The sequence below is a fragment of the Lethenteron reissneri genome, chromosome 30, assembly GCF_015708825.2.
Source record: "Lethenteron reissneri isolate LAM-NWPU_2019-01 chromosome 30, ASM1570882v1, whole genome shotgun sequence".
NCBI classification, from domain to species: Eukaryota; Metazoa; Chordata; class Hyperoartia; order Petromyzontiformes; family Petromyzontidae; genus Lethenteron; species Lethenteron reissneri.
In genome coordinates, this window is record NC_083808.1 from 3,288,313 (window position 1) to 3,303,095 (window position 14,783).

The 14,783-nt window shown below is 47.2% G+C and overlaps 1 protein-coding gene across 6 annotated transcripts in view; it reads right to left on the bottom strand.

Moving 5' to 3' along the window:
- The window catches only part of GRM8 (glutamate metabotropic receptor 8), a 120,256-nt gene that overhangs the window by 81,648 nt on the left and 23,825 nt on the right, over positions 1-14,783 (bottom strand). For all 6 annotated transcript variants that reach the window (XR_009755942.1, XR_009755943.1, XM_061562823.1 and 3 more), the window contains exons 2-3: positions 12,532-14,179; positions 6,682-6,898 (exon numbers count right to left, since the gene is read on the bottom strand). Coding sequence is in view for 4 of the 6 variants with exons in the window: in XM_061562823.1 (XP_061418807.1) it covers positions 6,682-6,898; positions 12,532-13,161 (847 nt within the window). In the remaining 2 variants the exon portion in view is untranslated. The remainder of the gene's footprint in view (positions 1-6,681; positions 6,899-12,531; positions 14,180-14,783) is intronic.

Sequence of the window (14,783 nt, forward strand, 5' to 3'; positions counted from 1 at the left end):
TATGAAGCTGGCGACCAGAGTTCAATTCCGGGTGACGGCCGGCACCAGCGGTTTCACCAACCCGCACTGACCGGCACGGTGAAGTATGATCAAACAATCCCCATGACTGACATGGCATTGGGAGGTGACTTCATTCAGCCGTGGATTGACAAGGGACAGTTAATTATTATTATTATCATCTTATATTCTTGTTTCTTTCGGTAAAGTCACGAAGAAGGGAAATAATAAAGTAATACAAATATAAAACAATAAAAATTCTCACGACGTTTTGACTGCAACACATCATCAGGTGTGAAAGAACCAAGAATGTGAATCCCTGCAGTCACGAAAGAATTAAATAAATTTTTATCATCTTATTATGAGAAATAACCATTGATTAGCTTGCCCAATCTCATTATATTGTGGAAGCTAAGTAGGGTTGATCCTGGTCGGTACTTGGATAGGTGACCTCCGGGGGCCTGTCACCTTCCAGTAGACGTGGATTTTTTTCGTGGATTTTGCTTTTCTCCAAAATGAGGCCGAAACACTCAGTGAGTCTATTAGCCAAGCACACCAATGTAGTGAGAACCGTTATGAAAAAAGTCTGAAGACTCATTGATACTTTCCTGGGTATATAAGCGGGCTTTTAATTAGTGTTATGATGAAGGTTATGCCCAGGGGTTGTGATTATTTTGAAGCGGAGGTGCTTCATGCAAATTATCAACGAATTGGTTTTGTTTTGTTGAGCTCCGAAAATTGACAAAGTGGGAGCTCCGATTGAGAATTAAACGAAGTGCCATCTTCGAAGTTGGGCCTCCCAGGAGGAAACCCATTGCAAAGCGCCAGTTCAATGGAGCAACAGGGGACACGGTTTACATCGATGACTTAAAGTCCTTGGATAGAAATTGGTGTCGATTGTATTGTTTCCAAACTGTGCTTATTGATTTCTGTTTATCTCTCCCAGCCTCAATATTTATCGTCCATTGCACCGAATTTTTGAGCAAGCAATATATTTGTGATGAAATGTAGATATTAGCCCCCTCCCCCCGCCACACCACTTGAAAAAAATGATATATGTAAAGAGTTATATTATATATATATTTTTAAAAATGTTGCATATATTTCCCTCAGCTGTGTGTGCTTCAGTAATAAATAGACATCGACCAGACCCCCTTGCACGAGTGGTCCTACCATGGCCTAATGGTGAGTACACCGGACGTCTCGAGGTCGCAAGCTCGATCTCCCGTTGTGGCAGTTAAATCAAGGGGCCTCTGTCCGCTTCGTAAGATAAATGGGCACTCCACAGTTAGTCGATCGGCAGGTCGCATGCGATGGGAACAAATGTGGGTACACCCACATCTACCAGGAGGTCTGGCCAGCATGAAACAGTCGGTCAAAATGCCCTCTAGGGCGGCTCTCCAGAGCACTGCTAAGTGCAGGGCCTTTCACCAGCAGTGATCTTTGTCTTACGTGAATGGTGGTCTTAAAACAAAGGTGCAGCAAAATGCTATCCACACTGATGTTTTCTTTTTTTGTGTGTTTGCAAATGACACTTACACATCCTCTCGCGCGTGTTATGTTTCCCGCAGACGTCTGGAAGTGTTGCTCAAGCACTGTCTCAACTCATGCGGAGATTTTTAAAAAGGTCCATTTAAAAAAAAAAAAACATGCCCACGTTTGTGCGATAATTGGGTTCAGGTAGGCGCTGGTCTCCTGGGACAAACGTAAGTGAAATAAATGAGATATCCTAACTCAGGCACGGCTAATTAATGTGTGTTCTTTATATGTACAGCCTACGGCTACTTGGAGGGCCAATGAAAGCTGGGTCCAGATGTGAGTTATGCATCTCTCCCGTTACTGTTATCGCAAACCAATTTGTCTGCTAATATGTTGGTTGGTAAAGATGCAGCCCTGCACCACTGCTTGGAGGAAAGGCCTCCACTGGGCACAGCTTTAGAGGGCCTCTCTAAAGGGCAGTTGGCCTACTCTTCCACATGGAAGAGATAGAAGTACCCACACTTTACCCCATTGTATGCGGCGTGCCAATCAACTAATTGTGGTGTATCTATTTATACTACTGGGTGTGCTTCGGCAGGGGTTTTGTATGTATGTAGAAATTATTTCCCAAGGTACATAGCCAACCGTGCTAATCGGAGGTGTAAGATACGTGCACCTTGTTTCAACTGCTGCACTGGGAGATGTAATGAAACCAGCGAGCTCTGCATTGCAAGTCTATTGCCGGTGTTAACCATTATGCAGCGACAGCATCCTTTCTAATAGCATCCACAAATCTGTCCCCAGAAAACCTCTACGGAATATTCAATACTTTCATTTTCAATTAAAGTCCTGCTTGAGGTGTAGTTCAATGGCACGTTTTGTGTTTTTAAACGGGGCAGGAAGCCAGAAAACTACCACGTAGGTTTGTCACGATTGCGCCGAACATCTCCTCTGACGTGTCGCGCGGTGCGTTGTCGGGACCGATGTCCGACGTTTCCCGTCACTCATCGGCAGCTCCTTCGCGAAGTGAATTCCCCAAAAAGCTCCCAGCGCGCGGAAGATTTCGCGTAGTTTGAATGTGTTGCTCATGCTCGCGCTCCTCTTGGCCTTTGAGTTACACGTCAAATGACTCACATCTCTCAGTGATAGTTAACGTACGTATGTGATCAAGTTGAAGAAAAACACAAAACAACCCGATTTGGTCATGAAACTCTAACGTAATCCCTTGATAATGTACTTGTTTACCAGTTATATTTCCTCGTGAAATTACTTTTTTTATTGCAATTAAAGCCGACGTTAGTTACGTGCCCGTTGCATCAGGGAATTATTAAGCGCTGCACTTAAAAAAAAAGTAGCGTGGAAAAAAAACAAGTTAGAGAACTTAATTGGAAACTGTTCTAATCAAAAAAGAATCACGAAATTTCGCTATGCGTGTCATAAAAGTTCATAATTTACAGTCATTTAAATATATCCATGCTGTGTCGGTGATAACAGTTTAACACGGCGGTCAGTGTGGCTGAGTGAAGGTGAGAGATTCCAGCACGGGGTTCAGACATCACTCACTGAGGTTAGCCACAGACGGGTCTCAAACTCATGCTTTGTCGGGTTCACAGTGATGACTGTGCACCGCCCCAGCCGCCAGTCGTGTACCTTGATGTCAAATGTTGACACTCCGACTGATGCTCCTGCTGTTGTGGAGTGACTCATGCAGCCAGCTATGGCTGCAGGGTTTGGAGATACATGTTTATTTCGTCGTTTATTGTGAAAATTCGGTCATAGTTCCTATGATCACTGTTTTATTGCTTTTATGGCTTTATTTTGGTGATTTTTGAAACGTTTTTCGGTTTGGCCATGTTTGTTTGTTGTAGTACAGAGTTAGACTGATGGGCTTAATCTGAGTTGTCTTGTGGTTGTTGCTGTTTGACTTGCATCCCACTGGCATTTTTGCACACAGTGTTGGTGTACGGTGCTTTTTCAGCAATATTTTGCTGTCTTTTCTTGGATTTTCTGTTTGCACATAGTCACTTTAAGATGATTCAAGAGCCGAATGGCTCACAGGGCTACACCTAATAAATGAAACTTGAAACTTGTTAATGTTGCTGGCTCTGCAGTGTGGGAACCGTTTGCTGGTCACATTAGTTCCTGAACGCAGTGGGCGTTTAAGTTTGCGTGGCGAACGACTACGGATGCATCAGCGGTAAAGCATTACTTTTAAGACTGTTCAGTGAGATACGTTTGTAAACTGTTTGCGAAATATTTGACAAACTTTGAAAACGAGGGCAAGTTGTAAAGTGAAGAAAACCCACGCGCAAATATGAGCTCATTTACCTCAATTACTTAAGCGTGCGTTTATGAAATCCTTAAGTATCATAAATAGCTTTTGATAGGTGCACCGACACAATTTTCACTGCGTGAATCACTGGAGTTCATAAAAAATAACTCATTCTGGTTTCTTAAGTATCGGTTTTATGTTTCGCGTGTGATTGCACTCACGCAAAGGTGTTCGAGGTGCCTTCAGGAGCGCTTAATCAAACCCGAGCTTTCAGCACAAAGGGATCTGCGCAAAGACATTGGCTTCACGCTGTTCGCAACCAACACAAAGGGTGGCATCGTTTGGTGTGGACCCTGACATTACGCAAGAGAATTCCGCCCGTTATCATCTTGAGCACAACGCGTACCGCAACGAGCTGGTTTGCATACGAGTGAGTTTTGTTTCGCTCATTGTTTTGTTTTTTTTAAACCTTGAGGCCTACTTTGCAACCTTCTTTGTTGTTATCAACGAATGTGAGGTGGTTAATGTCAACACTTGTGTGTTTAAGATTTTTCTTTCTCCGATTTTCCATAAAATGTACTCTGGGATCGTCATAAATAGCTTCGGTGGAGGTGTATATCTCCTTGCCCTTTGTTGTTGCAACAACTGTTATCACACACCGAGTTTATTTTTATACGGTTATATTTTTTACACCGTGTTTTTTTTTACATGCGTTATTCCGGTAGCTCAACAGAGGCGAGGACCATTTGCCGAGACATTTGCAAGAGACTCCCCCCCACCACACCCTCTCCGGCGTGAGATTTTTTCTTTTAAATAAAATTTACAGCCTTTTTTTTGTTTTGTTACACCCATAAAATATCACTGGTGGTGGTGTGGTGGGGGGAAGCACATCATTCTTTTGCGGGGGTGGACACTATAGAACGTGCACCGAACGCCCCGCTCGCAGTAAATTTCATTAGTGTCGTGATTTACGCTCAGAGGTGGGGGAGGAGGGTAATAAGGAGGAATGACCGTTCAGAGTCGTAAATTCGAGTGAGGTGGGGTGGGGGAGGAATAAAAGTCGCAGTCCCACACCAGGTGTTGCGATATTCTTACGCGGGGTCGACGACTCACTGGCTCCGATGTCTCGGGCTCGTTGCTACGTCGGTTACGAAGAGGCCCCCCCACCAACTTGGGCACATTTTGTACGCGATCGAGATCGTTTGCGAAATCTGTGTTGCCTTGAAATGAAACGTAGACGCGTCCATTAATGAGAGAAGGGCAATTAATAGTTGTTTGATTTGTTTCCATGGTTTACGTGGGAGACACAATGCATATTTGAAATCAATTTGTCGGCTATAATTAAAACGGTTAATTGTTTCTGGAGCCCACACTGGTTTACTGATGCGTACTGCAGGAGCAAATTAAATTAAACATTTCTTAACAACGTTTGCTGAACATTTTCTTGTTCAATGGACAAAAAACTTTGAATATAAACATATATTTCAATTAATATTCTATCTGCAATGCCCAAGCGTGTATTGAGCGTTGAAAAATCGGCAGCTATGTACTTTTATATGATTTGAAGCTTTCGTGACTGCAGGAATTACTCTTCGGTTCTTTCGGTAAAGTCACGTGGAAAGAAAATAAATTAAATAATGGAATACGACGTTTCTATTGCAACACAAGCAACCGTCATCAGGTAGAACTAAATTGGGTCTCTGTGTGTCTATGTGCTCCAGGAAATGATGGAGATGGCAGGGGGGGGGGGCGTGCAAGGGAGGAGGAATGGGTGACCGTGATAAGAGGGTGCTGAGTAGGAGCCAAGAGAAGGGACAGGAAGAGACTGGGCAATGGAGAAAAGGTGAGCTTTAAGCGGGTAACGGAAAGAGGTTAAGGGTGACGAGCTATGTGTGTACATTGAACTTATTTATCACCATACGGAGCCAATCGTGTTAATCGGAGGTGCGGCGGGGGGCGGGGGGGGGGCGATAGGGAACGACAAACCGCCTTGCCGTTCGTTACTGACTCGAGAAAACCGGCCACATTGATCAAAGAAGGCGTCTCCAGAACCTTGGACTCGCGGCACGCGCCCTCTGACGGCTTGACGAGCGCCGTTGGCTTTAGGATACAGAACGTGACCCACCTTGCCGCCTCTGGTTAGCAGAATTTGCTCAAGTGTTTTTTTTGTGTGCAGAGTTTGAATTGTTAGTTGATTTCGATAGGGGCATTTTATTCAGTTCAACACGTAGGCTTTTCTATTCTTTGGGTCTTTCGGTAAAAGCCACGTAGATAGAAAAAATTATAAAATCAAAATCACGCCGTTTCGATCGCAACACAAGAAATCGACTAATATTATCCATCATAGAGGTGGTTAGGGTTAGATCGCATTGTTTTATGTACGTGACAAACCTTACTAATTGGCTGTGTCAGGTGGTGGCGGGCTTAACGACACACATTTATATTTACGCGATCTCATTCAAAACAAACCTATATTATGGGATATATTTATTTTTATTTTACATGCTTATGGTAAGTCAAATATACATTCATCTTCTTGGTTCTTTCGGTAAAGTCACGTAGAAGGGAAATAATAAAATAATAAAAATAAAACATAATAAAATGACATTCTCACAACGTTTCGGCCACAGGTTGAGAAACATAGCTGTCGGAAAGAGTCTTTCCGACAGCTATGTTTCTTCACCTGTGTCTTTCCGACAGGTCTGTTTCTTCACCTGAGGACGGCTGCTTGCGTTGTGGCCGAAACGTCGTGAGAATTCCATTTTATTATATTTCATTTTTACTCTTTTATTATTTCCCTTCTACGTGACTTTACCGAAAGAACCAAGAATAAGAAGAAGAGGAAGAAAAAGAAGAAAAAAACGGAAAAAGATTATCGAGAGCACTCCCATCCCGACGGAGCGTTGCGCGTCGCTGGCTCCCGGCGCGCTCACCGGTGTCGCGGGCGAAGCGGGAGAAGTACTCGATGCCGCTCTCGCCGTAGTTGTCGTTGGCGGCCACCGTGCTCACGTAGTTCCAGCCCAGGGCGTTCACGATCTCCACCATGGCCTGTGCCTGGTACGAGTCCGGGGGCACCACCCGCGAGAAGTAGTCGTACCTCGTGTTGTCGCTCAGCTCGGGCGCTGTCGAAGCGTAGCTGATCTGCGGTATCTGCACGATGCGTCCGGGGGGGGCGGGGGTGGGGGAGCGGGGGGTGAACGAGCGTGACAGGCCGGCGTGACAATACAATAACGCGGATTGGATTTATGTGAGGTCCAAATGCTTTTTGTGACCCCATCGATCCTTTTGACCTCATCGACCAATGTGGGCACACTTGACCGTTTGGACACCCTTGCCGAGATTACTCGCGTCATCATGGGAAATGCATTGGAAGCGAGGGCAAAGGGTGGGAAACCAGATCGTACATTGTCTGATGCCACAAAAAGACATGTTGATGAAGAAGAGAGTTTTAAAAAAATAGGTGGAGGTGCGAGACAAAAGGCTGAATACGCAGAACTTCGTAAAAATGATTACGATGAAGGGCTCAAAGACTGACACAAGTCAGACCAGGACTGAAATTGGTCTGGTATTAAACTGAATTACTCCCATGCACTGCCCAGAGCCAGCTTTGCAGCTTCTCAATCACTCGTACATATTTTAATGACCTTGAAATATATCGTCCACTAGCATTTATTTAATGTTGTTAGGGTACCTTTGTTGGGCTTTCACAGCCACAGGCACTTTAACACTTAACTCCTAGAATCTTTCGAATCTTAAGTATCCCAAGTCCTCTGCTGATGTCCCACACATCACAAACGACAATTGGCATTTGAAAAATGTCTTGTGGCGCCACCCCCCCCCCCCCCCCCATGCCAACCCAACCAGAAGTGTGTACCCGCTCTGGTGCGTCTGCCCCGCAAGACCAATGCACTTTTTTGTGTATATATATACAATCTAGATTTGAAGTTTTCGTGAGTGCAGGGATCCATACTCTTTGGTTCTTTCGGTAAAGTCACGTAGGTATAAAAAATAAAATAATTGTATTTTATTTAAATTGATTTCATTTTTTTATTTAAAAAAAAAAATATTTATTTCATTTTTTATACCTACGTGACTTTACCGAAAGAACCAAAGAGTATATATATATACAACATATAATTTATGAAATATTATATAACTATCGGGGACTGGACAACAGACCGCACAGGCATTAATGTAACGGACGTTACATTGACGGAGGAGACAAGTAGCATAACCTGCTTTGTGAGGAGAGTCGGGGTGCCAAGGTGCATTGTGATCAATCGCAGTGTGGGAACAGGTTAGGGCCACGATTTAAAGCTTTCGTGACTGCAGGGATTCATCTTCTTGGTTCTTTTGGTAAAGTCACGTAGAATGGAAATAATAAAATAATAAAAATAAAACATAATAAAATAATTCTCACGACGTTTCGGCCACAACGCAAGTAGCCGTCCTCAGGTGGAGAACAGGTCTGTCGAGAAGACAGGTGGAGAACAGACTCTGTCTCCTCGACAGACCTGTTCTCCACCTGAGGACGGCTACTTGCATTGTGGTCGAAACGTCGTGAGAATTATTTTAATGTTTTATTTTTATTATTTTATTATTTCCATTGTGATCAATCGCTGTGTGGGAAAGAACCAAGAAGAGGTTAGGGCCAATCCCTCACACCAGTGTAGCATCACTCGGAAGCCAGAGCCCCTCCGTTCTATCCTGCTCAGTGCACACTGCCGAGATGTTACGCTGATGTGATGTGATTTGCGAGATAGCGAGTCGAATGCGGCGGTGATCCGACACCGGGGGCACAGCGCGTCTTAACGGAGCGCTTGTTATTTTGCGACGCGTGTAAATACACAAAGCATTACAATAAAACGTCGAAGTCGTGTTGACAAAAGCCGTTTCTTGGCCTTTCCCTAATAACAACAACAACCGAAGACGTTTGGCCAGATTAATGTTTACGCTTGGATGTGCACACTCGAAATGCCAGCTGTCGTGGGTGATTTGCATCGTCGTCACATGCCACGTGATTGTGCATGGCTGCGTCTCCATGCCGCCCGAACGAGCTTGTGTTTTAATTATTCCCGGGTTCAGATTGCTACACGCTAATTACCAAGCGAGAACGGGTCTGGTAGTTATTTGAATGCGATTAACAACGCGACGCCTGATATGAAAATGGTGTGCCCGTGTTTTACCTTTACAATGACGGACCAGAGACGGGGGTGGGGGGGGGGGTCACTATTGCCCCCCCCCCCCTCACCCTCTCCCCCAACCTCACAAGATTCAGGGTCACAATTTGATCGAGTCGTTATTTGTTTTAGAGACTGCTGTGAGGACAGTGGCCGCTAACGCCCTGGGGTCGTTCGCCGTGAAAACCCCCCAAAAAACGCACTCCACGTTTCATTCCGACGGCGTCGATGTTCACGCACGCGCGCAATTCTGGTGCAAAGTATCGTGACATTAAGAAGCTACGCGAATTCATAAATCCACGTATCTCGACACCCATATTACGCTCGTACGCTGCTCGCACTGTGAATCACGGGCAGCCGGCAGCCTCTGAACGTCAGCAACGCCAGTCCCTGCATTGTCTAACGGAATCTGCAGCGTTTTATATATATTTTTGACCCATCTCTAACTAGTTGTACGTACGTAGAACTTCTTTTGCGCCGTACGTAGCCAACCGTGCAAAATCGGCGAGGCTGAGTTGGCAGGATTTTGGCAGCTGAATGGCTCATTACAGGCTCGCGCGAGGTTGCTGCTCATATATTGTATAACCTCAAGGCCCCCTAGTTCGGACGCTGCGCCCCAATGGTGCACTAAGGCTTGGCATTGAGGACTTGACTGAGTAACAGCGTTGAGAGCTGCGAGCCATCGACAGAATCAGAAGACAGGAATTGGATGGAATAGCGCTGCGAGAGTGAAGATGGCAGAGACGCGCGCAGGCAGCGGAGAGATATGACACAGAGGCAAAGATGTATTCAGAACACGCGCAAAGGCAAAATTCCCTAATACCGCATTGGCAGTGGTGCGCAAGTATAAACAACAACAACAACAAAAATCAACACATTCATCAATAGCTCTGCCCCAAAGGTATAACAAAAAAAAACACATTTGGTAGGTGATATTTCTGGCAATGGTTCCTCTCCATAGCACACATATAAGATGTATCATTGGACATTCAGAACATACATTTAAGAGATGCATCCAAAAGAGACGTAAGAGAGATAGAAGGCATGGGGTGTATTTGGAACAGGAAATGCATGAAAGAGGCAAAACAATGCAAATTAGCATCCTCCTACCTCCAAGATGTAACGTGACTCCAAAACCAACATGCTGAACAAGACAGCGAATATCATGATTTCACATTAATGCGGCTGTGATAGAATTACATTTAATAACCAGCTCAAATCCGCTGAAGCAGAGGAAACTTCCCATGTGGGCCCTAAATACCCCCCAAAAGACTAAATATCCAAAGTATCTTCTCTGGGAAATCTAAATTAATCCCAAAATGCGTGGTCTATAGGGTGAGTGGGTGGGTAGTCGTCTCCCGTCCCTCGGATTCGCCACTGCACTGAGAGCCGTTTTTGTTTGTGGCGCCACGGTAGCGAGATGTTAACTCTATCGCCTGGTATGCCGGAGATCGTGGGTTTGATTCCGACCCTGACGTCTGCTGTATATTTCTAGTTTGCGTGTTCTCCCCGTGGTGGCGTGAATTTTTCTCCGGGTCCTCTGTTTATTTGCTCAACATTTAGAAGAGTATTTGGCTGCGATCAATTTCCACGTGGCAAGCCACTTCGTTGAGCAATCATTTGTGGCCAGGTCGCTTCTGAAAAAGAGCTTAATAGCTCAGTGGGCCTTACCTTGTGAAATAAAAATACAATTGTGTATAGTGCGTATATTCAGTTTAACACGTAGGCTTTCGTGCCCAATATCCATTATGAAGTTTTTTTTTGTTAGATCGCATAAATATAGCAAGGCTCAGAGTGATGACATCACCTTTATTCCTCTATTTAAGATCAAAACAGGAAGACTTTTTCAAAATTCTGGCTACTGCCTGATGAAGCTGGTTGTTGTTATCGCCAGCGAAGCTTGGAACTCGAATTGTAAATGTTGTTCTTTGCTCTCCAACGCAGCGGTGTGCTGGAGCAGTAACTAATTGCCACGTTTTGTTTACGTGACAAACCTTACTAATTGGCTCTGTCGGGTGGTGGTGGAGGGTTATTGACGACATATTTATATTTCCACGATGCAACCCAAACCCCCCCCCCCTCCTTTATTTTGGAGTGTGCATAGTTTTTTTAATCGTAAGCCTGAGTGATGCTGCGGCTGGCCGGGTTACGCGAGCTCGCGGTGCCAGATTCAGCCCCGCGTGTCGGAGGAATTTACACCCAGCACGCACGCTCGCGGATAAAGCGACGAAAGAGAGAGGGGGGGACACAGGTTGGACACAGGGTGGACACGGGGTGAGGAAGGCCTGTGACGTCTGCTCCCTGACACGTTAACTGCAGTGCTGTGCTCGCTTCTTCTTCTTCCTATCGCTGTTGCTGATCTAGAGCAACAGCAATTCATTTACTTGGAGTGGAAAATTGCAGCCTTCACGTGGCCCACTCTGTTCAGTGAGAAATCACGACTAATGCAATGAACACGGCCACCGAACATCGATTAACGATCTCCCGGTCTCCTGTGCAACAACCATCCTCGACACGTTCGCACAACCTGGGACATCAAAATAAAAAGATACAGACTCAATCATGACATTCCCATGGTAACCCTGGACGCAATCAGCCTCACCTGGCAAGGGTGGTCATATTCTTGGTTCTTTCGGTAAATTCACGTAGAAGGGAAATAATAATATAATATAATACAAATATAAAACAATAAAAATTCTCACGACGTTTCGACTGCAACACAAGCAATCATCATCAGGTGTGAAATCTACAGCAAGAAACATTTTCTTGCTGTGGATTTCATGTCGTGAGAATGCTTGTATTGCAGTCGAAACGTCGTGAGAATTTTTATTGTTTTATAATTACATTATTTTATTATTTCCCTTCTACGTGACTTTACCGAAAGAACCAAGAATATGAATCCCTGCAGTCACGAAGGATTTCAATCAAAAAGGGTGGTCATGTTATGCGCACAGCCTTTTGTCAATCCACTGCTGGATGGGGGAGGCCCTCATCCAGCAGCCCTCCCCTCGATATGGTCCTGCACTTTGGCGCTTCAGAGGTGACAACAACACCCCACCCATGTTTGCTGTGCTTGAGAATCTCCACTACCTGGGCGGGGGTAGCCAGCGGTGGCGAGACCCGGCCAGACCCGGCCACCACAGCCACCACAACCACCACCGAAGGTAAAGACAAATATCCCCCGTAAAGCCTTAACATACTGTTGGGGCAAGTGCTCTTAACGAACACTGATTAAGGCTGGCACAGCACACGAGGGGGTTAGTGGCCGGCACCACGCCAGGCCGCCTTTGTCTCCCCAGTGGCGATGTTGACGCACCGCACCAGGTATTCGTTTGAGGCTGAGTCGACCTAGGGGAGGCCAAGTACCCGTTAAGATAATCGTCACTGTTGTTAGCCGTGAGCGGGAATCGAACTCGGGTCGCCACACAACCACCACCACAACCACCGCGACCACAACCACCACAACCAACCACCACTCTACCACTACAACCACCACCAACCACAACCAACCACCACAACCACCACCACTACCACAACCAACCACCACCACCACAACCAACCACCACAACCACCACCACCACCACAACCACAACCACCACCGACCTTGAAGAGGCGCAGGATGTTGGCGACCATGATGGACACGGAGCTGCCAGCGGCGCCGATGACGCCCACCACCTTCTCGGGCTTGGCGAAGATCGGCTGCGCGTTGTTGGTGCACCGCACGTCCGCCGTGTCCTTCTCGATGAGCGCCTGCACGAAGGTGAGCGACTGCTCGAGCGCGTAGGTGTCGCGCGAGCACGTGTCCAGCACGCGCGCGCCCAGCGTCACGTTGGGAAGGATGCGCGGGTCGGCGTTGATGGTGTCGAGGGCGTAGAGCATCGCCTCCAGCCGGTGAATGCCCTTCTCCATCTTCAGGGCGCCGCACATGGCACCGCGGTCGCCCCGCGCGTGCACGGGGAAGAGCGCGCCCAGCGTGATGTCCCCGTCGAGGCGGATCGAGTGTGCCAGGACTCGCTGCTCTTGGGACGTCCCACCGGGGCCGAGGGCCGTCGCCGTCAGAATCGCAGTCAGCAGCAGCAGCACCGTCGTCGTCGTTACGAGAGAGGCGGCGGACGTCGCGTTTGTCAGCGTTCCCGCGGAGGTCCGTGCGCCCGGAAGGGGCTTTAGTCGCAGGGTGGCAGAGATCGAGGGTCCCGCGAGGACCCATCTCCGCCTGCCACTGGGGGGTGGCATGGCCCCACCGCTCCCCTCCTACACTGCCCCTCGATCGCCCGCCCGCCCGCTCGCTCAGCGTCACTCGTGCTGTCTCTTTGTAAATGGCTTCGAGAATCACTTCTTCCCTCGCCACTCTAAAGCTATCTCGGACTGGCCGCGTGTATAAATCACGCAGCTTCTCTGCGTCCCTGCACCTTCAAGTCTTTGGCTCCTCGTATATATATTTTTTTAGTTTGTAGCTTTTATTTTTTAGTTTTCACTCTTAATGTGCCTACGTCTCCATGTCTCAAGGTGCGAGGGGGGGGGGTGTTTAAGGCACGTGAGCCCTGGGGGTCAGCCACGTTTTATACTCTCGCTTCGTCCGCAAACGGCTATCATTTCAGCACCGAAAACAAGAGAAAAGACGGATTGCAGGATAAGGAAGGCAGTGGCATTCGTGCCCTTAAAATGGGAGCATGCTGCGCGACAACTTTTAATACTGGCCACGGTGTGCGAACATTGTTTCAAACATTCAATGCGTGCTCGTTAACTTTTTTTTTAACAAACGTTTAAACTACTCCAACCCTTAAGAAGTGGTACCGATATTCTATTGGGAAACCGAACTTGATTACCTATACAGTGTAAATATATACGTCTATTATTTTAAACACTCAACTAAATTTCTTCCACCAAATTGGCAAAGCACCCAGCGTGAGCTCGCCGGGCGAATACGCGTTGATACCAGATGCATAATTAAGCCATTCGCCAGCTAGGCTAGCAAGCGCTGCCAGAGAGACAGAGAGACGCAGAGAGAGAGCGAGAGGGAGTGAACGTTCAGAACTCTTCGGGTCGATGTCTTCCGTCTGTACGTCCGCGGGCTCCTGGACAGCGGAGATGAAGTGGCGCCTATCTCCCGGCTCGCTTACAGCCGGAGCCGCCAGAAACGGATGGCAAACGGCCTCTCTCTCTCTCTCTTAGACACCGCGACGGCGCCCCGCTGTAACGATCGCTTCGTCGCGGCTCACCGGGGCTCCTGTTCCCAGCCTCTTGTCTGCGCCTGGCACGACGGTGACGACCACAACAACAGCAAGACACGAGGCCCTGTGATTAATCGCGTGAAGGACCCACGAATGCCGGGGTGCGGATGGGGCCAGGGTTGTTCCTTTGTGTGGGTGGTTGAGATTTAGTTTTTATTTGGAATTAATGCGTTGCGGCATACCCAGGTCCACACTCGCCTTGGTAAAGCCCAAATGGCACCGAATGTGCCCAATATGGATGCATCTTTGAAGCCACCCAAGTGGAGAGTTGTCATTACAGGGAGAATGCAGGCGTGCGCTACGAGTTGGCTAAGCAACGGGCTTACAAATTATTTCTAAATCGATCGGTTACAGCGCTGCGTTTCCTCCCGGGCTCGGGTGGGGGTTTGTCCGGGCTGCCCGACTTTCATTTGCACGTGAAGCTAAACTCTCATTCGTGGAGCAGTTCAAACATTTCAATGCGGAGCCCTCCCGAAAACGTCTCGAGACTCTGCGAGGCTCTTCCCGAGGCAAATTGTGACCGTCAATGTGCACGTGCGCGAAATCGGAACGAAACCGCCAACTGGGGATGTGTAAGTTAGTCAGAAAAGTCACTGAGCAATCCCACCCCCACCCACCATTCTT